This window comes from Mytilus galloprovincialis, chromosome 8, assembly GCF_965363235.1.
Source record: "Mytilus galloprovincialis chromosome 8, xbMytGall1.hap1.1, whole genome shotgun sequence".
Lineage (NCBI taxonomy): Eukaryota > Metazoa > Mollusca > Bivalvia > Mytilida > Mytilidae > Mytilus > Mytilus galloprovincialis.
The window spans coordinates 44,735,610-44,761,309 of NC_134845.1; the positions used below are offsets into that span (position 1 = coordinate 44,735,610).

Here is a 25,700-nt window from a genome sequence, read left to right on the forward strand (position 1 = left end):
GGTGAGTAGACAGAAACTTGTCCACACTCCACTGACAGACAAGTGTTATCTAACTCTTACTCAAGGTGAGTAGAAAGAAACTTGTACACACTCCACTGACAGACAAGTGTTATCTTACTCTTACTCAAGGTGAGTAGACAGAAATTTGTACACACTCCACTGACAGACAAGTGTTATCTTACTCTTACTCAAGGTGAGTAGACATAAACTAGTACACACTCCACTGACAGACAAGTGTTATCTTACTCTTACTCAAGGTGAGTAGACATAAACTTGTACACACTCCACTGACAGACAAGTGTTATCTTACTCTTTCTCCAGGTGAGTAGACAGAAACTTGTCCACACTCCACTGACAGACAAGTGTTATCTTACTATTACTCAAGGTGAGTAGACATGAACTTGTACACACTCCACTGACAGACAAGTGTTATCTTACTCTTACTCAAGGTGAGTAGACAGAAACTTGTACACACTCCACTGACAGACAAGTGTTATCTTACTCTTACTCAAGGTGAGTAGACAGAAATTTGTACACACTCCACTGACAGACAAGTGTTATCTTACTCTTACTCAAGGTGAGTAGACAGAAATTTGTACACACTCCACTGACAGACAAGTGTTATCTTACTCTTACTCAAGGTGAGTAGACAGAAACTTGTCCACACTCCACTGACAGACAAGTGTTATCTTACTCTTACTCAAGGTGAGTAGACAGAAATTTGTACACACTCCACTGACAGACAAGTGTTATCTTACTCTTACTCAAGGTGAGTAGACAGAAATTTGTACACACTCCACTGACAGACAAGTGTTATCTTACTCTTACTCAAGGTGAGTAGACATAAACTAGTACACACTCCACTGACAGACAAGTGTTATCTTACTCTTACTCAAGGTGAGTAGACATAAACTAGTACACACTCCACTGACAGACAAGTGTTATCTTACTCTTACTCAAGGTGAGTAGACAGAAATTTGTACACACTCCACTGACAGACAAGTGTTATCTTACTCTTACTCAAGGTGAGTAGACATAAACTAGTACACACTCCACTGACAGACAAGTGTTATCTTACTCTTACTCAAGGTGAGTAGACATAAACTAGTACACACTCCACTGACAGACAAGTGTTATCTTACTCTTACTCAAGGTGAGTAGACATAAACTAGTACACACTCCACTGACAGACAAGTGTTATCTTACTCTTACTCAAGGTGAGTAGACAGAAATTTGTACACACTCCACTGACAGACAAGTGTTATCTTACTCTTACTCAAGGTGAGTAGACATAAACTTGTACACACTCCACTGACAGACAAGTGTTATCTTACTCTTACTCAAGGTGAGTAGACATAAACTAGTACACACTCCACTGACAGACAAGTGTTATCTTACTCTTACTCAAGGTGAGTAGAAAGAGAAATGTTCATATTCCACTAACAGGTCTATAATCCCTAGGGAGTTACAGAAACTTGTAGATTTTATCTATATACTTTAACTCACTTCAAGTTGACTGAAACTTTAAGGTACCACAGTGAAATACATATATGCAGTCATACTCTCATTGAAGTTAGTATTGCTTGATTTTCAATAAGATCTAAGACATCATTGAATAAAATCTCAATAAACCTCGGTATATGGTAGAATTATTAGAATTATCATGATAATTTGCCTTAAATGTTATTTGTTTTGAAGAATAGATTTTAAATGCTGTGTGTGTGTTGACTAATAGAATTTCATAAGTATGTGATATATGTTGTAGGTATGCATATGGGACTTGGAGGAAATCCCTATGGACCAGCTGGAACAGGGAAAACTGAGTCTGTCAAAGCAATTGGTGGGCTGTTTGGTAGACAGGTCCTTGTCTTCAATTGTGATGAGGTAAAATATTCTCAGAAGTTCGACTTAGTACAAATTTTCACATTGGCTATGATGAATTGTTAGGGATCTTATCTTAAGTCCTATGAGAATTAAGTTTTGGGAATTCTGTTAAAAATTGTTCTGAATCTTTAAAAAAATCGAGTTCACAGTGGTGACTATGCATGCATTTGATTAAAGGTTATGCAACTTATGAAAAATCATAAACCCTACCACATAATAAAATCTACTTTTACTGATAAACTGTATATCCTCTTGTATATTGAAAAGAAGCCATATTTTGATTTTATTCATATGCCTTTATTATAAATCTAAAAACGATTACTTGTTTACAGGGTATAGATGTGAAATCTATGGGACGTATCTTCATTGGTCTTGTCAAGTGTGGAGCCTGGGGATGTTTTGACGAGTTCAACAGATTGGAAGAAGCTGTATTATCAGCTGTCTCCATGCAGATCCAAGTTATACAGGACGCCATCAAAAACAGAGCACCAACGGCTGAACTGCTTGGCAGACATGTCAGTATAACCAAATGATAAAAATTATGAATATTGACCCAAAATGTGTGATAAGATAACAGTTTGTAAAAGGGAAACATTGAATGTCTACATATTTCTGCTTATATGGTACACTCAACAGTAACATAAGTTATATAATATAAAAAAGCATCAAAAAAAGTTTTGGAACATTGTTCTTATTTATTAGAATTCCCTTAAACTTCATATGTGATGGAGAATATTCATTGACAACTTTCATGGTTATAGACATATGAACAGTAAAATTGAGAATTGAAATGGGGAAAATGTTAAGAGACAACAACCTGACCAAATAGCAGAAAACAGCCAAAGGCCACCAATGGGTGTTTTGTATTTAAGGTCAGCTTGTCTGACAAGAACCTTCTGTTTTTTCTGACAGTGACAATTTAATGGAATATGATTGTGAAAAATATCTTATAATTTGCAGTATATTTAAAGTTTAAACTGTTAAAGTTTTTCTGTCCATTCTATTTTTTTCTAATACAAAATCTTTTAACTTATTTCTTTCTATTATTTACAGGTGAACATAGACCACAATTCTGGAATTTTCATCACCATGAATCCTGCAGGTAAAGGTTATGGAGGTCGACAGAAGCTACCTGATAATTTGAAACAATTGTTCAGACCTGTTGCCATGTCCAAACCAGACAATGAACAGATTGCTGAAGTCATTCTCTTCTCTGAAGGGTTCAAACATGCCAAGGAGTTAGGAAGGAAACTGGTGGCCATCTTTAATCTTTCCAAGTAAGTGCTGTTCTGAAATTGTAGTATTTGAATTATATTGGAAGTAGAACATTTAACATTATGAATGAAAGAAATATGAAATTATCTGAAAAATTATTTCTTTTTGTACCGCCTCGATGGTCTTGTGGAAGTTTGTTCGCCTCAAGTGTGGGAGGCGATGGGTTTGAACCCCAACCGGATGAAACCAAAGACTTTAAAATTGGTATTTGCTGTTTCTCTACTAAGCATGCACGTGGCAGTAATTGGTAAGAACAAAAACTGGTCACCTCTGAGTTTTATAATTGTGTCCAGGTAAGATGATGTCTACTTGCATACTGTAATCTTGTGATCAAGCATGTTAAAATCCAAGACTTTTATGTAGACAGATTAATGATTCATGATTATGAACACATTTTTATGCCCCACCTACGATAGTAGAGGGGCATTATGTTTTCTGGTCTGTGCCTCCGTCCGTGCATCTGTTCGTCCCGCTTCAGGTTAAAGTTTTTGTTCAAGGTAGTTTTTGATGAAGTTGAAGTCCAATCAACTTGAAACTTAGGACACATGTTCCCCATGATATGATCTTTCTAATTTAAATACCAAATTAAAGTTTTGACCCTAATTTCATGGTTCACTGAAGATGGAAAATGATAGTGCGAGTGGGGCATTCGTGTACTATGGACACATTCTTGTTTCCCCTTATTTAACCCCACCATACATAAAATTTTAAGTGATTATTTCATATAATTGATAAGGCTATCTGTCTAAAATAACCACCACCAATAAAAAAAAAGTAAGCGTCACATAAATGAGGTATTCTTAGTTTATTTGTGAAACTCCATAATAGACTCTAATCATATTAGATAATTAAATGTGTCTTTAATGTTTTCTGCAGCAGTTTTACTAATTTCAGCTTGGTTAAATGTAAATGTATCTTATGTTTAAAGGGAGTTGCTGACACCACAACAACATTATGATTGGGGATTAAGAGCTTTGAAGACAGTGTTGAGAGGTTGTGGTAGTCTCTTACAGAAAAGCAAGCAAGGAAAAGGTATGTAAACTTCACCTGAAAAATGACTCAAAAGTCATGTAAGGCCAATATTAATTCACTGAGTGATTTCATACCTGCCAATTGCTCAAAATCTCAAAAATGTCTTGAAATACAGAACAAAAATACATACATGAGGCATTCTGTTCTATAACAGAGAGTTTCAAATGTCAGATCAGCACTTCGATTGTGAGAAACTCCCTATAAATCAGGAAAGTTGTCAGATCTGTCTGTATTTATTGTATGTTGAGAAAAGAGGATAAAAGTAAGGGTAAGAGACACAAAATCATAAAATACAAGAATCTATGTAATATATCTAAAAATAAGAACTCTTTGTTGCTGCTCTTCATCTTGAGAGTTGATGGTATAATTAAAAGAATGAAAATGAAGCTTGTAATTTTTCGTTCTTATAACCAAAGTGGTTAAGTTTATTTTCATATTCAACTCAGTTGATAGTAATCTTTCACAGAAATTTTGAATTATATATTTTATATTTTTAGAAAAAATTGATGCAAAACTGGAAGCCAAATTAGTTGTACAAGCATTGAGAATCAACACATTATCAAAATTGACGTTCTCAGATTGTGCTAGATTTAATGCCTTGGTTAAGGATGTTTTCCCTGGCATTGAATTTAAAGACATTGAATTTGACAAACTGGCAGAAGCCATCAGGGAAGTTTGCAAGGAACAGAATCTCAAAGCAAACGAGATACAGGTTTGTGAGATTTATTTTATCAGGTGTACTATTTAACCCTTTCGCCGATGAGTCCCGGTTTACCGGGATTCACGCTTCAGACAGCTGACGATGAGTCCCGTTTTACCGGGATCGGAATACCTCTTTTATGTTTCCCGCTTAAAACAGTGCAAACATGAGTTATCTTTCTTTGATGGATACCCGGATGAAAGTGTAAACATGTCGCTTCCGTTTGTTGAAAACCGTGTCAAAATCAGAGGAAATTTACGGAATTTACGAGAATTTGAAATGAGGGAACATTTTTTTTGAAAGAATATGGAAGAATTGAAGCCAAACTAGTATACTTTTTTGACATGAAATGTCGTTTTAAGTACAAAACACTTGGAATGGACATCGTTCAGTGTGAGGAATTTGTACAGCCTCATAAAAATTTTCAAAAGTTTGCCGTTTTGGGTTAAAAAATTACGATTTGGGGTCAAAGAGCAGAATTTTGAGAATTTCACCTAAAAATGCCGAAAATTTGAAAATTTGAATATTTTAAGAAGAAAAAATTATTAAAACATGAATAAAACTGTGAACATGGTGTTTAGTGAATGAAATAAATACACAAATAACTACAAACAAGTTTTTATTGACATTTATTATGAAGATCTCCCACTTGAGTAATAGTAGCCAGGGAAGCCATCGTCTCAGAGTAGCTTCTGTCTGGGCAGCAATCGGTGAAAGGGTTAATGTGAATACATTTTCAGATACAAGAGTATGTTGTGTTATCAATCATAAACAAATGGAAGAAAAATACTATGCCAAAAGAAAAAAAGACCAATACAAACAAGTCTATAAAAAAAAAACCCAGTAAAATAGAAGAGAAAATATTGAGCAACAAAAACCCTACCAACAATATGGGAGGAGCTGCTCAATGTTTCTTTTGTTAAAATACATTGACAAAATATATCATGCATGTAATAAATTAAAAGATTTATGAATTTGGTTAGACAAGAGAACCTCATAAATCGTCAGTACATGTAAATTTGCTAACCCTTAATTAAGAAGGAGACGCTTACACAGTCTACATACTAGATCGGGCACCTTTTGCTGTTCATGTGATTCCCTAAGTCTTTGTTTGTTACCATGAATTGTATCGTCTTTATGGATGTAATTAGATTTGAACATAAGTAAGACTATTTAATCTCCATTACCTTAATAAGATTGAGTTATAAGTTTACTATTAGCCTTTAATTCTACAGGTAAAGAAAGCATTGGAGCTTTATGAACAATTGAGACAGAGAACTGGTGTGGTTGTTGTGGGACCCAGTGGTTCTGGGAAGTCTACTTTATGGAGGATCTTACGGCAAGGGTTACACAAGATTGGGAAGGAAGTTAAGAAGTACACTATGAATCCTAAAGCTATGCATAGGACACAGGTATGGCATAGACTACTTGCTCTTTTTTTTTATGCCCCACTTACGATAGTAGAGGGGCATTATGTTTTCTGGTCTGTGCGTCCGTCCTTCCGTTTGTCCCGCTTCAGGTTAAAGTTTTTGGTCAAGGTAGTTTTTGATGAAGTTGAAGTCCAATCAACTTGAAACTTGGTACACATGTTCCCTATGATATGTTCTTTCTCATTTAAATGCCAAATTAGAGTTTTTCTCCAATTTCGCAGTCCACTAACATAGAAAATGATAGTGTGAGTGGGGCATCTATGCATTTGGGACACATTCTTGTTTTTAATATTATTAGAATATGTTATAGAGATTTTTTAAATATTACATTTGATATATATATATATGCAAGTTGAAACTGAAAAGTTTCATTATAATAATTCATGAAATGTAGAACAGGAATTATCAAACATTTTTGACATTAAAGCAGACCACACCTAACGGCAACTTGACTTTTCTTAATAAACAACAACAAAAAAGATTGGAACAGCAGTATAAATCTTCAAAAATTGAGATAAGAACTCAAAAATATATACAATTTTAAGGTTACTGCAAAAAGATATACAGAAGAAAAAAGATGTTCAGAATGGATTGTTGAAATTGTATATTTATTTGTTTTTAGTTGCTGGGTTCTATAGATATGGATACTAGAGAATGGACAGATGGAGTACTGACCTACAGTGCTAGACAAGTTGTCAAAGAACCTCAAGGTACAGAAATAAAGTCTGGTTATAAAGAATTTTGCATGTTGGGGGATAGTTGTCTACTAGGCAATTATACCACATCTTCTTATTTTAGATTTTGCATTCTTGTAGGAGATTGAAAAAATCTTTTTTTACAGAATTTTAGTTCATTTATCATGTAAAAAAAATATGCGTTCTTATTTTTTGAAGAAATTAAACAACTTTGTGTAGCTAATCTTATGTAAATAGTTCATGGTAAAGGAAATAGTTATAGTGTATTTACTCCAATTCCAATCAAATACTTGTTTAAAGGTTTATTATTATTATAGGTATATATCTTATTTCAGATGGATATTGAATATAACATTTTCTCACCTTAATAGTGATTTAATTACTTTGTTTCAGAAATTCAGTCCTGGATCATTTGTGATGGAGATATTGACCCAGAATGGATTGAATCTTTGAACTCTGTACTAGATGACAACAGACTGTTGACCATGCCATCTGGTGAAAGAATCCAGTTTGGACCTAATGTTAACTTCCTGTTTGAGACACATGACCTGAGTTGTGCCTCACCTGCTACTATTTCTAGAATGGGAATGATCTTCCTCAGGTAAAAATACTGTAATGTGTGGCAGGGATGGGGTCGATTACTTTAAAATGTAATCAATTAAATTACATTAACTTTGCTTATAAAATGTAATCGATTACATTACAATTACACATTATTTCAGATGTAATTGATTACATTAGATTACTTTTCTTTAAAGTAATCATGATAACTTGTGATTAATTATGATTACATTGTATATTGCAATATTAAAGAATTTCTCATAACTTTTTATATTCAGGAAAAAGCTAATTTTGGTGATTTTTTTTAAAGCCATAATTTATTAATCTTATTTAAAAGAATTAACACAAGTATGGTGTAACATGTGTAATTTGATAACAAATCTAAAGACAAGTGTCCTTTCTCTATGTCATGTATTTAAAAGATATAACTTTGTTTTTTCTACAAATTTTAACCAACTGCCCAATTCACAAAAAAAACGGACAAATAATGTAAGTATAGTTTTATTATCTGTGAGGACATAATTGACACATCCATATATGTTTTTACAGGTGTTAATCGCTACTTCCATTTTTTTAACAAACAATAGGTGAGCTTGGGTATTAAAATTTTATTGTCTTTTATTGGAACTTAATGTTTTCTGCTTTTGAATTTCATTGTAGTTTTATAAAAATATTGGGCATACCTTATATGAAATTGGAGTTAATATCAGAAGTGTTCAATCAATAAACAAAAATGCTTTTAAGACATACTCTTATATCATAAGAGCTCAATCTCACAAACACTGGAAAGCAAATTCCTTTGGTAAACTGTTAACAAAATAAAACACTTTGTTATACAAAACTTGTTATATAAATTATACTATTTATCACAAAGTCCCATCATAGTGAATACTCGTTTCATGATTTTTGTCGAGCCTGCAACTTTTGTTGCAGAAAGCTCGACATAGGGATAGTGGTCCGGCGGCGGCGGCAGCGTTAGCTAACTTCTTAAAAGCTTTATATTTTAGAAGGTGGAAGACCTGGATGCTTCATACTTTGTATATAGATGCCTCATATTATGCATGTTACGAAGTTTCCGTCAGTCACATGTCCAATGTCCTTGACCTCATTTTCATGGTTCAGTGACCACTTGAAAAAAAAGTTCAAATTTTTTGTAATGTTGAATTCTCTCTTATTATAAGTAATGGGATAACTATATTTGATATGTGCGTACCTTACAAGGTCCTCATGTCTGTCAGACAGTTTTCACTTGACCTCGACCTCATTTCATGGATCAGTGAACAAGGTTAAGTTTTGGTGGTCAAGTCCATATTTCAGATACTATAAGCAATAGGGCTAGTATATTCGGTGTATGGAAGGACTGTAAGGTGTACATGTCCAACTGGCAGGTGTCATCTGACCTTGACCTCATTTTCATGGTTCAGTGGTTATAGTTAAATTTTTTTGTTTTGGTCTGTTGTTCTCATACTTTATGCAATAGGTCTACTATATTTGTTGTATGGAATGATTGTAAGGCGTACATGTCTAGCGGGCAGATGTCATGTGACCATGACCTCATTTTCATGGTTCAGTGGTCAAAGTTAAGTTTTTGAGTTTTGGTCTTTTTATCTAATACTATATGCCATAGGTCAACTATATTTGGTGTATGGAAATATTTTATGATCTTTATGTCAGTCGCGCAGGTTTTATTTGACCGTGACCTCATTTTCACAGTTCATTTCACAGTGGTAAGTTTTTGTGTTTTGGTCTATTTTTCTTAAACTATAAGTAATAGGTCAACTATATATGTTGTATAGAAGCATTGTTAGCTGTACATGTCTGCCTGGCATGGTTCATCTGACCTTGACCTCATTTTCAAGGGTCATTGGTCTTTGTTTAGTTATCTTGGTTACTGTTAAGTTTTTGGTACAGTTGTTATAAAGCCTAGCTTTTTACTTAGGACTATCAACATAATATCAATGATTAGTATAGAAGGCGAGACATTTCAGCGTGTGCACTCTTGTTTATTCATGTTTTACATTTTCATATTGTCTATCAAATACTATTTTCCTATATACCAGTATACAAGATTTGTAATCAGCAAGTAATCATAGGAATGTAATCTTAAAGTAATCTAAAAGTAATCATGATTACACCTGTTTTTGGCAATGTAATCGATTACATTATGATTACTAATTGTACAGGATTACACTGTAAAATGTTATTGATTATAGCTGATTACGATTACTGATTACGATTACCCCATGCCTGATTGTGTGGTAACATTTTGTAGATTTCATTTTTTGAGGCCATGTTACTTTTTCACAATCTCACGATGTAGCCTCTTTTTTTTTTAAAGCAAACATCAAACATCAATCATTTCTCACATGTATACATGTAGGATTCAATCAGTCAAATGTTACTTTCTTGGAGAATTTAGAGGTTATACAATGACATAAATCAAAAACTATCAAATTTAAGTTATAACAAAGAGGAAGAAGATACTGTAGGTATTTTGAAAGCTCTTAAGTTGAAGGGAGACTGGCAAAATTATTATAAAAAAAAATGACTTAGAAAACCATAAGTCTGCAAAAAACTTCATTAAAAAAATAAAAACTGAACAACATGAAACCCACCAAAACAATGGGTGGTCTTGGGTGCTCCAGAAGGGTAGATATGTTCTGCTGTACATGTGACACAAAGTTTTTTTATATAAAACTCTACAATTTGAAGATTAAGATATATATGATTTAAAGGTAATTTAAATAGAATATTATAGAAATGTTGTATGTATTTCAGTGATGAAGATACAGATGTGAAAGCTTTGGTCAGTTCCTGGTTAAGCTCTCAGCCAGACTCTGACCAACAGATTCTATCAGGATGGATAGAGGATTATTTCTACAAGGCTGTGGAATGGGTCCTCAAAAGGGTAAATTGATTTTGTCATTTTCAAGAATTATTTCTTTATTTCTTTACATACTAAAGTTTGTTTTAATGATCTCAGCAATGGTTATGTCTATATCTAACAAATATTTGAAAAGCTCTATAAAAAATTAAAATTAAATTCACCAAAAATATATTAAGTTGAAGTCATTAGTGTAAAATATTGTTTTGGTTGAAGTTTATACCTGTGTGTAAAAGAGTAATTTTGATTATTTACTTCATTATATTACAGAGTGACTTTGTAGTAGATACAAGTTTAGTTGGTTGTGTGTTAAATGGACTGTCACATTTACATAATGTTAGAAATAAAGCACACTTTGCTGTATGTCTGATACATGGATTGGGAGGAAACCTCAATGAAGGCAGTAGGGAGGAGTTTGCAAAAGAGGTAGGATAAATTTTAACATTTGTATTTATAGTAAAAGTCTTATTTAAACACTGATGTTGTTCAAACATCCATTCTTCATTCATATTACCATGAAAATTCACAATTTTAGAAGCTTATGCTGCATAACCAATAAAACTGAACACCAGGTTAAGTCTTTGTTTGAAATTACATTGTTTAGGACTTTGTTTTACAATTCAAATGTTTTGAAAATATTTCCCAAAATGCTTAAAAGTTTTTGAATTAGAGAAAAGTAAATAAGATGTTGCAATATTTGTAAAGACCATTTGCATTTGCTAACAAGACAAAATTTCTGAGCACTACTTGATTCTTAAAACAGAAATTCTCTAGTAATTACTTTAAAAAAACTGTTTCAATAGAGTTTCAATGCTTGTTCCTGTGATATAGTATGTAAATGGACAAAATGAATGATATGATCTGATAAAGAAGATGTATTTCTGTAATATATTTATTTTGTGCATTATTCTTTTTTTTTTAAATGAAGAACAATGCATTAAGCTTAGATTAAGTTTAAACGATTGATATAATTTGTAGGTCTTTTCTTTGACACAAGAACAACCACCAGAGAGCAGACGGCCACTGGACACTTATTATGATGAAAACATGGGACGTCTGATGACCTACGCTATGGAGGTAAAATAGATTAAACATCTTACTTACTGCATTTTGTTCTGTCAAGTAACAAGAGTTTGACAAAAAGCTATTGAGACTCTTATGATCAAATTCAATGAAACTGAAATTTTTGCTTCAATTGTTCTTCTTTTCATGATTTGTTTGGTACTGTTAACAACAGCTGGATTTAAAACAGAAAATCTGTCCTGGGTGGTTGGGTATGAACTGTTTTGATTAATATCTGTGTTTGCTAATTATGTACTAAAATTATAGAAAGATATTAGTCTTTCAGTTCATGCTAATTCATTAATGCATCTAAGTTCATTAAAATGGGATACAGGTAGATGGAGCAATTACATTATCTAACTAATCATACTTTTACCTTTTTACTTATTATGCATTAATTACAGGTACAGGTTTTCCAAAATGGGGTATGATGCTGTACTACTTTGTATATAGTTATTATTTAATTGCTTTATTCAGCTTTGAAGTTACGCTTTGCAGTTACTTTGTATTCATAGATATTTAGTCATGGGATATTGGATTACAAATCTGACACCGTCCTTGAAGTAATGTGATATATGTTTTGTTTCTACATTGGCTAGAGGTATAGGGGGAGGGTTGAGATTTCATAAACATGTTTAACCCCGCCGCATTTTTGCGCCTGTCCCAAGTCGGGAGCCTCTGACCTATGTTAGTCTTGTATTATTTTTATGCCCCACCTACGATAGTAGAGGGGCATTATGTTTTCTGGTCTGTGCCTCCGTTCGTCCGTGCGTCCGTCCGTCTGTTCGCTTCAGGTTAAAGTTTTTGGTCAAGGTAGTTTTTGAAGAAGTTGAAGTCCAATCAACTTGAAACTTAGTACACATGTTCCCCATGATATGATCTTTCTAATTTTAATGCCAAATTATTGTTCTGACCCCAATTTCATGGTCCACTGAACATAGAAAATGAAAGTGCGAAGTTCAGGTTAAAGTTTTTGGTCAAGGTAGTTTTTGATGAAGTTAAAGTTACATCAACTTGAAACTTAGTACACATGTTCCCTATGATATGATCTTTCTAATTATAATTCCAAATTATAATTTTGACCCCAATTTCACGGTCCACTGAACATAGAAAATGATAGTGCAAGTGGGGCATCCGTGTACTATGGACACATTCTTGTTAATTTTAGTTTCTTGTGTACAATTTGGAGTTTAGTATAGCATTCATTAACACTGAACTAGTATATATTTGTTTAGGGGCCAACTGAAGGACGCTTCTGGGTGCGGAATTTCTCGCTACATTGAAGACCTGTTGGTGACCTTCTGCTGTAGTCTTTTCTATGGTCGGGTTGTTGTCTCTTTGACACATTCCCCGTTTCCATTCTCAATTTTATTTGTGCATTACACACCTGTTTGAATAAATATTTTTAGAAAGGAAATAAGAAATGAAAATGAATTAAATGAGATGTGGGGTATTAGGCAATGAAACCGTCAACAAGCAACACTAAACAAACATACACAAACAACATTTTGTTTAGGGACTAACTGAAGCCCACCTCTGATTCGCTATATTGAAGACCCATTGGTGGCCTTGACTTGAGCTGTTTTCTGCCCATTGGTTGGGTTGTTGTCTCTTTGATGCATTTCCCATTTCCATTCTCAATTTTATCAAGAGACTGATATATGGTCTTAAACAATAGACAAGTTTCGAAATGAAAAGAAAAGTGAATAAATTAAACATTATTATACCCCACGCAACGAAGTTGCGGAGGGTATAATGTTTTTGACCCGTCCGTCCGTCAGTCCGTCTGTCCGTCCGTCCGTCCGTCCGTCAGTCCGTCAGTCCTGTTTCTTGTCATCGCAACTCCTCTCAAACCACACAACAGAATTTCACGAAACCTTTTCAGATAATAAGGACATACTATGTAGTTGTGCATATCGACGGGAAATTGCGATTCAATTTTTTTTCTAGGAGTTACGCCCCTTTGAACTTATTTACTTTAATGTACTACTGCAACAGTTTGTCATCGCAACTCCTCTCAAACCACACAACAGAATTTCACGAAACCTTTTCAGATAATAAGGACATACTATGTAGTTGTGCATATCGACGGGAAATTGAGATTCAATTTTTTTTCTAGGAGTTACGCCCCTTTGAACTTATTTACTTTAATGTACTACTGCAACAGTTTGTCATTGCAACTCCTCTCAAACCACACAACAGAATTTCACGAAACCTTTTCAGATAATAAGGACATACTATGTAGTTGTGCATATCGACGGGAAATTGCGATTCAATTTTTTTTCTAGGAGTTACGCCCCTTTGAACTTATTTACTTTAATGTACTACTGGAACAGTTTGTCATCGCAACTCCTCTCAAACCACACAACAGAATTTCACGAAACCTTTTCAGATAATAAGGACATACTACGTAGATGTGCATATCAACAGGAAATTACGATTCAATTTTTTTTTCTAGGAGTTATGCCCCTTTGAACTTATTTGCTTCAATGTACTTCTGCAACAGTTTGTCATCTCAACTTCTCTGAAATCACACAACAGAATTTCATGAAATTTTGTAGATAATAAGGACATACTATGTAGATGTGTATATTGACAGGAATTTATTATTCAGTATTTTTTCTTATACAATTTTTTTTCTTATACTTATTTAATTTCTCCAATGACAATGTGGGGACGTGGGGTATGTGAGTGTGCTCACTAAGGTTCTTTAATTTATCAAAGATCTGAGATAAACACAAAATTCTCCAAAGAAAACAAAAAGATAAATATAAAACTACAGACACAATGATGAGGACCAGGTTTCTGACTTTGGACAACAAATAATAACTATAGGTTAAGGATAATTGTAGTCAGGTCATAGCTAGAAGATAAGTTTGATACCGTGTGTCACTACATTGCCAAATATATACATGTATAATAGTTATAGTCTGGGAGATGGAAATTAGGCACAAAGTTTGATCACAATACCGGGTTCGGAATAGTTTAATGATAATCTTACACTTGCAGATTGTAACTAACTGAAAATTTGGCATCCAAAATTTGATTTATTATACAAATGCTGGCGAAATGGGTTTATTTCAACAGTAGTAAAGATAATGTGTATTCGATCAAATAAAACATAGTAAGAGAGCTGAAAATTTAAACAAATGTTTTTTGTATGTTGACCCCTTAAGCAGGTTGGAGTGTAGGTATGGGTTGAATATTCATCTACAAACTTAAAGGTTTTGATTTAAATGTCAATCAATCCTCGGTAATTATTTGCAGTTCCATTTTACTCCTATAAGTAATTGTGTACAGTATAAGTTAAGTTGATCTAATTATATTTATGCAATGTATCAGTTTAGGTTTTCATAGTACATGTATATCTGTAATGCAACAGGCTAGAATTAGGATAACTATAAACTGCTATAGAACTATTCATAATGCTAAAGTTAGTATTATAGTAATATCTATTTTTACTTATCTTCAGATCAGGGTAAGCTAAAAATAGATATCTCTAACTCCATTGTAATTTCCTCATAGCATGTTAATAGCTTTAGTAAAGAAGTACTTACAGAATGTGAATGTTTTCAGCAAATGGCTGTTAACAATATTTATAATTGCTTCAATTCATCCATGATACATTTTTGAAAGGTCAATTTTAGAAAAGGTCATCATTTTACAAATTTGCAATTATGTTTGGAGTTTTCACGGAACATACTGACTGTAAATTCAGAAATTATTGCGTGCATTTATTATTGCGATTTTCTCATTTCAGACTTAAATATGATTTATAAATTTTATATGTTTTTGAGAAAAATTCTGTTTAATTCATATAAAATATTCCAAAAATGAGTTTAGATTATTGCGTTCACAACTCTGTCGCATTTTTTGCAATAATAAAAACCTCGCAATAATTTCTGAATTTACAGTATTCATCTGAACATTGATCAGCATGAACCAGTAATGTATCAGTCATATAAAAAAATTTAAAGCACCATTTTACAAATTGCCAATACATTTAGAGTCTTCTTAGACCAAACTTGATTTTCATTTCGTGTCATTTTTTAGTTGCATGTTTTTTACCTGTTCTTATATAAAGCATGATGAAAGAGAAATGCATGTATAGTTCCATTTAACTAGAGAAGACACACAACACAAAAGCAATTAAGTTCAAGTTTTTACTGTAGTATATTACAATTAATTAATTGGAAAATATTGCGGGTCATTTCTTTGGTATATATTCAAGCTATAATTTATCACAAGGAAAAAAAGATTTTTTCACAATTGCATTGTACCTGTTTATCTTAAACCAAGGATTTTGATCATAAAACTATCATCATAATAGCAGTATTGAATTGAGAGTTTAGTTGAAATCAGGAGACATTGCAAGTTAAAAAATCATTGCATGAACTGTTTATCTTAAACCAAGGATTTTGATCATAAAACTATCATTATAATAGCAATATTGAATTGAGAGTTTAGATGAAATCAGGAGACATTGCAAGTTAACAATCATTGCATGAACTGTGTTAAAGTAATTAGAATTTTCTTAATGCATGGGAACAACTAAACACATTAATTTATAAAGGGTTATAAAATACTAGTATCTTGATTTTCAAATTACAAAAGGAATCAACCTTGATCGTCATACAGATAGTTTTATATTTTCAAACAATACAATGTAAACTACTACAACACAATGATGTATAAAAGTTTTACTCTGGAAAAAAAAGTTTATTTTAACAGGGAACAAGTTGTAAAGGTTTGTCATTCTAAAAATGTTTGTCAGTTTATAAGTAATGCTACAGACTTGTCTTCATAGAACGTTATAGCTAATTTAAAATTTGGTTTTGTTTGTAGAGTGCCACTGATTTGTCAGCAGACAATTTTACAGCCAGTTCTTCAGCCTCACTGCCTGTCATCAGAACAGCAGATGTACAAAAGAATTTGGACTATTTTGCACCATGGCTACAGGCAGACAACAAACAGCCATTTATACTGGTAGGACCAGAGGGATGTGGAAAGGAGTAAGTTACTACTAATGTTAATATATTGTAGGCATAGTCTTTAACACAAATTATTCTTATAGGTAATGAGAAATGACAAGAGTATTAGGCCTAGGGAGTTTAACTTGCTCTAGAAAAAATGAAAATTATATGTACCATATTTGGTTCAATTATTCATTTGACCTTCTACACACAAAAAAGTTGCTCTACTAGTTTTAGGTGCAGAAAGTATATAATTTTTCAATACAGGACTTTGTATATAATGATCACAATATTGTAAAAATAACTACATATTTATACGTCCTGGCGAAATCTAGTATTTACACAGCATTAGAAAACTGCATTGCCATTGTTTACATGAAAATTAGAATTATTATTCATTCCTGTGTCTTATTATCATTCTTTGTACTTAAATATCATTTCAGAATGTTGCTGAAGCATTGTTTTGAGCAGCTTAGGTCTACACAGATAGCTATAGTCCATTGTTCTGCACAAACCAACCCTACCCATGTTCTACAGAAGTTAGGCCAAACTTGTATGGTCCTAAACACTAACACTGGTAGGGTCTACAGACCAAAAGACTGTGAAAGACTAGTCCTTTACTTGAAAGATATCAACCTGCCCAAGCCAGACAAATGGGGCACTTGTCAGCTAATTGCTTTCTTACAACAGGTAATTGAACATTTCAGTTAAAAATACACAGACAATGTCTGCCAGACATGCGTATTATAGTTGAGAGAGAGAGAGAGAGAGAGAGAGAGAGAGAGAGAGAGAGAGAGAGAGAGAGAGAGAGTTTTGAAGTCTTCTTTCCAAAGATTATGCAACTTATATTATTTTTGTTTGTTTTAGGTTGTGACTTACAATGGATTCTATGACTCTAACTTAGAATGGGTAGGTTTAGAAGGAGTACAGATTGTAGCCAGTATGAACGCTGGTACAGGATTGGGACGACATAAACTGACTTCACGTTTCACGTCTGTTGTCAGGATATGCTGTATTGGGTAACTTAATTATTAAACTCTTTTGCCTCAATATAGTTTTTTGTGCTGATGCTGCGTAAAGCCATCACCAATCTATTAATCAGTCAATTATAAAACTTGAGGATGACACCAACTGACATCCTACTTCAATTTTATCTAAATGATTTGTACAGTAGATTGAGAGAAAACAAGTTTTTGAAATTTTTACATTTAAGGTGGTACCTAACACTACAGGGAAATAACTCTGTAAAAATCAGCTAAACATTTTAATTACATTGTTTTGTTAAGAAATATTAAGCTTCTCAATGATCAAAATGAGTGTTTGTCAAACTGCTATATAACCAATGAAATTTTTCTTATAAAGTGGTTGGTTCAAAATTTTTGAAATTTTTATATTTTTGTCAAAGGGTCAAAGTAAACATTTTGTCAAAATTTTATGCAAATTAAACGAGCCAAATTAATATTAGTCAAGGTGTTGAGTACCACCTTAAACTACTTATTTAGAATTGAGATATACGAATTCTTTCATTATCAAATCAATGTCCAGTAAAATATATTTGTCTTGCTTAAGGCTTAGGTACAAATCAGACAAAACATCAAACATAGAATTGTAAACACATCAACTCATTAAGACTCAGATGGTAGTTAAAAATAAGATAACACTTTATGTTTTTTAATTAGATATCCAAGTAAAGACCAGCTACAAACAATCTACACATCCTATCTGACACCAATATTACATAAACAGTTGAAGAAGCATCCTGTATGGGGGAGTGGATCTAAGATTCATGCTTTAGCTGGTTCCATGGTGCAGTTGTATGATCAGGTAAGCGTACTGTTTACATTTATAAAATCCATGTTTTAGGGAGTTCCATTGGTCCACTGTATGATCATATCAAAATTAAGATTGGCAAAGTAGTTCAATCAAAAAAACTTTTATTTCACAGGAAAACTGACAACTAAATATTGTTTTTTGCTGGGGTGACACTGAGGTACATAAACTGATATATTTTATATGAGCAGGAGCATTTTTTTATCAGGACATTCTGTTAAAATAAAGTTCTTGTTTTATGAGTTAAGTTTTTTTGCAGATATTTTTTTTTCAATGAAAGTCCCATACAGTTAGGTCTAACCCTATGATTTTTTTTTTATACATTCCTATTATGTGTTCTGTTTACAGTTTATAATTGATATGATCTATCTTACAGCTGAAGTCAAGGTTTACTGTGGATGACTACAGTCATTATCTGTTCACACCTAGAGATCTGACTAACTGGTGTCTTAGTCTGCTAAGATATGATCTGAATGCAGGAGCCAAGGAGGGATCCAGTGACCACTTGCTAGAGATCTGGGCCTATGAAGCTAGGAGACTGTTTAGAGATAAAATTGTAGGCAGTGATGGTCTTAATAAATTTGACAGTATACTGATGTCTGTGATCAGATCTGATTGGTCGACAAATATCTTTGATAATCTAGAAAGTAAGTGTTTTGTATTAATGGATACTGTAAACTTACAAACTTGCACACATATAAAAATAACAGGAATATGCTTAATAAACACTTATAGTGATTTCCCTCAGTATGAAGGAATTTTATTGTTACAAGATTTATTTATTCTAAAGATGATTATTACTTTTATTTTTAGATGATTTCTTTGTAACATGGGGAGCCAGAACAGAATCAGGAGCACCATCCGTAGCAGCTGGAGCACCACTTCCACCCATGGGAAAGTCATTGGGAAAATTGACTGGAGATGATCTTGTTTCTGTTGTTGAAAGAGGACTTAAACTGTACAGTAAGTGTATAAATAGATTTATTGATAAACTACTGAAATGTACACGATTTATTGACACAACTGTACTTGAGTTTGAAGACAACCACTGGAAATGCTTTTATGATGCTTTCCCACTTTTTTACAAAAAATGTATAAAAAATTTAGAATTCAGATATTACTGAAATGAATATTAAAAATTAGGTATAATTGCCATTGAAACAACTCTCTAACAGGAACCAAATGACATACATTTATGTAGAAGTTAACAAATATAGTCTCATTGATTTAGAATTATTTTTAATCTTTTGTTATTTAACAGGTAGAGAAAACAGAGATTTAGACATTTTGATCTTCAAGGAAGTACTAGACCATATGGCTCGTGTAGACAGGGTCCTGACAAAACCTGGAGGATCTCTCCTAATGGCAGGACAAAGTGGAGCAGGACGTAGAACTGCTGTTCTGTTGGTAGCACACATGCACATGATGCAGTTGTATTCTCCTAAAGTATTCAGAGGATATAGCATGAAGCATTTTAAAAATGATCTGAAACATGTATGTACATATAAAAATAGTTATATGTGGTATGACTGCAGATGAGAATAACTCACCACCACAAACAAAATTACATAGAGTTTAAAACAACAATATTTCACTGTTTGACCTTCTATCACCAACAATAAACAAAACCCATTGACCAATGTATATTTAATTAAAAGAATATTTTTTACACTCAGCAATTTATTTTGACTGAACACAGTATGTATTATTTATAATTTACTCTTTTTCACTTTGTAATTACATTAGATATGTGTTTCATTATAATATGTTATTCTGATTGTTTAACCTTAATATCAAAATGAATTGTAACATTCATGATGACACAGGCTTTTACAATTAAATAAAAGAAAACTTTGATTGTAATCATGTTTTCATGATCATAGCGAAAGAATGTAATTATAAGTATTGAATGCTTCTTTTAGAAATTTCATATGCTTCATACAAAATTTACTTCAATGTAATTATAAGTATTGAATGCTTCTTTTAGAAATTTCATATGCTTCATACAAAATTTACTTCAGTCAACACTTTTACATCCCAATGAATTTACAAAAAGACGCATTTGATTCTAAGTAAAAGATACAAAATATGAAAAATGTTGTGTTAACAAATGTATGGAATATTGTTTACTTATATTATTTACAGGTGATGCAGCTAGCAGGAATTGAGGGAGAACAAGTAGTACTGTTGCTAGAGGACCATCAATTTATTGAACCTCAATTCTTAGAAATGGTTAACAGTCTGTTGTCCAGTGGTGAGGTCCCTGGTCTATATACCCCAGAAGAATTAGACCCTATCTTGGCACCACTGAGAGATATGGCTTCAGAGGCAGGATTCAGGGGAACTATGATCAATTTCTTTGCTTCTAGTAAGTGATGAAGCTGACATATTCTGTTATTTGTTTTTTTTAAAACTACTTATTGCATCAATTTTAAAATTTGGAAAATTGCTCTTTTTTAAAGTACATTAGACATTTCAAATTTTGTTTCTTTGCTAATAAACTTTTCCTGTTATGAATCAGTTTTTTCCTCAGTTATTCTTGTAATTGAAAATATTTAAAGTCATTTTGTTTCTGTTGGAAGGTTGTCTCATTGGCATTCATAACACATCTTAGTTTTTTATTTTGGGTAAATAGAAGTGAAAATTCAATTGACAGAAAGCATTAATAACATTAGTTTCAACGTTTGATAGCTAAATGATATTCAGCTGAAATAAATTAAGATGTTAATAAATGTTTTATTTTGTTCAGGAATAAAGTGTAATCTTCACATAGCTTTAATTATGGACTGTACTAATACTAAGTTTACAGTAAACTGTGAGAGTAACCCTGCTTTGTATAAGGAGTGTGCTGTTCAGTGGATGGAAGGGTGGAGTAGGGATAGTATGATCAAGGTACACATTTTTTTGAATAATACCTATATACATCGACAAATCTCTATGCAACAATAATAAAATGAATTTAGATATTTTAATTAATTATGATTGCATGAGGATGTAAAGAAATATAGGTCATTGTACAACAATAAGCAAAACACAGACAGTAAAGTAAGCTAAATATAGCCTTGGTTTGACCCAATGACCTAATTAGTGATAATCAAAACAAAGGAAAATCAAATCAAATTTATAAGTCTAACAACAACCATCAGAAACTACTAAATCTCAGGCTTATAACTTGGGACTGGCACACAAAAAATGAGACAGGATTAAACATGTCTGTGAGCACTCAACCTCATCTAACCTGAAAAAGCAAAAGATAAGTACATACTGCAAAAATACTAACATAACATTATATTCATTACTTGGCAGTTTGTCACCACTGATTATGATTCTAGTTTTCTTGTATAAAATGTCCTTGTTTAATTTTGTCAGGTACCTTACATGCTATTGACAAAGCCACCAAAGATAGAAGGAGCCTCCATTGGAGAAAAGAAGACACGACAAAGAAAGTTATCTGGAGGAGAGGAACTCCTCAAATGTTTCCTACATGTACATGAACATTGTGCACAGTTAGGCCTTGGTGCCACACCAAGGAGATATGTAGCTTTCCTTAATACATACCAACAGGTTTATAATAACAAGAAGTCAGGAATTGAAAGAAGACAACATCATTTACAGGTATGAATCAAGATAATTTAGGGATTTTAAGCTTAATGGTGTACATGAAACATGTGAAGAGCTCAAAATATCCAATTTTACAGCGTTTTTCCTTCATAATATAAAAACAAGAAGATGTGGTTTGCCTGCAAATGAGAAACACTCTCCATCATACAGCAAATCACATAGAAGCCAGCAAGAACAGATCACAGCATAGCCTTTGACAATGATTAAAACCAATACACAAAAAAAAAAGCCATAAAAGAACTTTTTTCTCTGTATTTTTACAAATTTGCCGTTTTTGAAATTTTTCAGTCTCAAAACCTTGTAATCAAACTCAGCATAGAAAACAGAATTTAAATTGTGTACACAAACTTGCATTTCTTCAACAACAAACTCATCAATGTAATTGTAGTTTTGAAGATTCAGATGTTCCTATAATACAATGTTATTTCTGAATTTGTCCATTGTTATAAAGATATACATGACCAAAAAATAAAATTCACTATAACAAATCTCTCTTTACCCAAAAATCACTTATTTGAGACATTATAAAGTCATGCACTACACTATTTAACTGTTGTACATGATGCAACAGAAACACAAAGAAAGAAAAATACCTCAAACAATTATAAAAAGAAAAAAAGAAATGCTTTGTTTTGAATTGCCTTTTACTTATAAATTGGTAGCCAGATCAGTTTTAGAATAAATATTCAGTATTGTTCTATTTTTACCTCATTCTCTTTGTTTTGAAAATAGGCTGGTGTAAGTAAACTAAATGAAGCCAAACAACTTGTGGATGAACTGAAGAGAAAAGCAGCAGAACAAAGTAAACAATTAGCTGTCAAACAATCAGAGGCTGATAATGCATTGAAGGAAATTACTGTCAGCATGCAGGTATGATATTACATACATAGAAAACAAAGAAAATGTGGTATAATTGCCAATTAGAACTTTTTACACAAGACCAAATGGAGTAGATATAAGCAACTATAGGTCACCATATGGCCTTTATCAATGAGCAAAGCCCATACCGAGTAAGCTATAAAAGGCCCAAGCCATACCGAGTAAGCTATAAAAGACCCAGAAATGACAAATTTTAAAATTCTAAACAGAAAAAAACAATGAACTGACTCAGGACAAGCAAATGCACAAATTGGCAGGTATAATAAAGTTGGCTCAATGTGGTGACTCTTAGCTACAGCATGTTAGTTCTGAATATGACATCAAACTGTCGCCAGTGAAAAATAGCTCAGTATGGATCAGTATTCTAGAACATCTAGACTAGAAGACAATATATTTTATTGTACAGAAAATAATTTACCAATGAACGAAAGCTATATATATGATCAGTGATCATCTTGTATTTGATTTTATATTAAAAATGATTTTCCTAATTTTACATTACAGAATGCTGGAGATCAAAAGAATGAAATGACAGTATTGAAACAACAAGCTGCAGAGGAGGACAAAGTTCTTCAGAAGAGGAAGAAAGTCATTGATGTTGAGTTAAAGGATGTTGAACCTCTGGTCCAGGAGGCAAAAGCAGCTGTAGGCAACATCAGACCAGATTCTCTCACAGAAATAAGGTCCCTCAGAGCCCCACCAGATGTCATAAGAGACATATTGGAAGGTGTACTCAGATTGATGGGTATATTTGATACATCATGGGTCAGCATGAAAAGGTGGGTGTAGATAGGGACATATTGGAAGGTGTACTCAGATTGATGGGAATATTTGATACATAATGGGTCAGCATGAAAAGGTGGGTGTAGATAGGGACGTATTGGAAGGTGTACTCAGATTGATAGGAATATTTGATACATCATGGGTCAGCATGAAAAGGTGGGTGTAGATAGGGACATATTGGAAGGTGTACTCAGATTGATGAGAATATTTGATACATCATGGGTCAGCATGAAAAGATGGGTGTAGATAGGGACATATTGGAAGGTGTACTCAGATTGATGGGAATATTTGTTACATCATGGGTCAGCATGAAAAGGTGGGTGTAGATATTGGAAGGTGTACTCAGATTGATGAGAATATTTGATACATCATGGGTCAGCATGAAAAGATGGGTGTAGATAGGGACATATTGGAAGGTGTACTCAGATTGATGGGAATATTTGATACATCATGGGTCAGCATGAAGAGGAGGGTGTAGGTAGGGACATATTGGAAGGTGTACTCAGATTGATGGGAATATTTGATACATCATGGGTCAGCATGAAAAGGTGGGTGTAGATAGGGACATATTGGAAGGTGTACTCAGATTGATGGGAATATTTGATACATCATGGGTCAGCATGAAAAGGTGGGTGTAGATAGGGACATATTGGAAGGTGTACTCAGGTTGATGGGAATATTTGATACATAATGGGTCAGCATGAAGAGGAGGGTGTAGGTAGGGACATATTGGAAGGTGTACTCAGATTGATGGGAATATTTGATGCATCATGGGTCAGCATGAAAAGGTGGGTGTAGATAGGGACATATTGGAAGGTGTACTCAGATTGATGGGAATATTTGATACATCATGGGTCAGCATGAAGAGGAGGGTGTAGGTAGGGACATATTGGAAGGTGTACTCAGATTGATGGGAATATTTGATACATCATGGGTCAGCATGAAAAGGTGGGTGTAGATAGGGACATATTGGAAGGTGTACTCAGATTGATGGGAATATTTGATACATCATGGGTCAGCATGAAAAGGTGGGTGTAGATAGGGACATATTGGAAGGTGTACTCAGGTTGATGGGAATATTTGATACATAATGGGTCAGCATGAAGAGGAGGGTGTAGGTAGGGACATATTGGAAGGTGTACTCAGATTGATGGGAATATTTGATGCATCATGGGTCAGCATGAAAAGGTGGGTGTAGATAGGGACATATTGGAAGGTGTACTCAGATTGATGGGAATATTTGATACATCATGGGTCAGCATGAAAAGGTGAGTTCAGATCACTCAAATTTTATTAATACATGTATGACCAACCATTATATACTGTATAGTGGGTTATTTTCGCCGGGTTAAGTTTTCACTTATTTTCGAAGATAGAATAGAATCGGCAAAATATATTCCACCAATTTAAAGGGCACATGCAAAAGTAATTAATTTGGTTTACTTCTTTCAATGAAAATTGTGAAATTTTACTCTCGCCAAAAATAACCTGCTATACGATATATCATTGTAGATTTGAATCTAGTGAGAGAAAAAAAGACTTTATCGGCCAATTGATCAAGGTACTTGGTCCACATATACCAGTTAGATCTCTTAAGCTGGGGTATTTAATTATTAAAATTGTACCTATGTGTATTAAGAGAGATGTTAACCACAACAAAATATAATAAGTAATTCATATACATATCTCTTTATCAATTTAGTCTTAGTTATACAGGATCCTTGTCTTATATAAAAGTATTAATTAACACCAGCCTAATTTGTTTTATTTACTGTGGATTCATTATTGTTCGTTGGATTCCAATTTTTCGTGGTTTTTAGTGGTGATTAGCGAACCATGAAATTAAATGTATAAAGAATTATGAATTCTATATAGGCTTGAATGTAGTCGTTGGCAAAACCACGAAATCGATAATTCATAAAAATGCAACTTTTCATCAATCCACCATAATTGGTACCCATGAAAATGAATGAATCCACAGTACCTGCTGCTGACAATATTCTTAATCCTATCTTAGTTAACTACGATTGCCAGTTTTCCTGATGAAGGTCCATGGGTATGTGTTTTCTCTGGGCACTCCAGTTTCCAACA

The 25,700-nt window shown here is 33.2% G+C and overlaps 1 protein-coding gene across 5 annotated transcripts in view; it reads left to right on the plus strand.

Moving 5' to 3' along the window:
* LOC143042028 (cytoplasmic dynein 2 heavy chain 1-like) overlaps positions 1-25,700 on the plus strand; it is a 70,390-nt gene that overhangs the window by 20,863 nt on the left and 23,827 nt on the right. For 3 of the 5 annotated variants that reach the window (XM_076214245.1, XM_076214249.1, XM_076214246.1), the window contains exons 29-53: positions 1,766-1,884; positions 2,217-2,399; positions 2,938-3,161; positions 4,088-4,191; positions 4,689-4,903; positions 6,127-6,303; positions 6,944-7,031; positions 7,410-7,617; positions 10,356-10,485; positions 10,732-10,887; positions 11,440-11,538; positions 11,928-11,948; positions 16,369-16,535; positions 16,940-17,186; positions 17,364-17,515; positions 18,176-18,320; positions 18,703-18,973; positions 19,140-19,289; positions 19,588-19,820; positions 20,472-20,694; positions 21,076-21,218; positions 21,696-21,941; positions 22,680-22,817; positions 23,331-23,553; positions 24,826-24,877. In XM_076214245.1, the coding sequence (XP_076070360.1) occupies positions 1,766-1,884; positions 2,217-2,399; positions 2,938-3,161; positions 4,088-4,191; positions 4,689-4,903; positions 6,127-6,303; positions 6,944-7,031; positions 7,410-7,617; positions 10,356-10,485; positions 10,732-10,887; positions 11,440-11,538; positions 11,928-11,948; positions 16,369-16,535; positions 16,940-17,186; positions 17,364-17,515; positions 18,176-18,320; positions 18,703-18,973; positions 19,140-19,289; positions 19,588-19,820; positions 20,472-20,694; positions 21,076-21,218; positions 21,696-21,941; positions 22,680-22,817; positions 23,331-23,553; positions 24,826-24,877 (4,114 nt within the window). Of the gene's footprint in view, positions 1-1,765; positions 1,885-2,216; positions 2,400-2,937; positions 3,162-4,087; positions 4,192-4,688; positions 4,904-6,126; positions 6,304-6,943; positions 7,032-7,409; positions 7,618-10,355; positions 10,486-10,731; positions 10,888-11,439; positions 11,539-11,927; positions 11,949-16,368; positions 16,536-16,939; positions 17,187-17,363; positions 17,516-18,175; positions 18,321-18,702; positions 18,974-19,139; positions 19,290-19,587; positions 19,821-20,471; positions 20,695-21,075; positions 21,219-21,695; positions 21,942-22,679; positions 22,818-23,330; positions 23,554-24,505; positions 24,558-24,825; positions 24,878-25,700 lie in introns of all 5 variants that reach the window. The other 2 variants (XM_076214247.1, XM_076214248.1) reach the window with 2 other exon arrangements.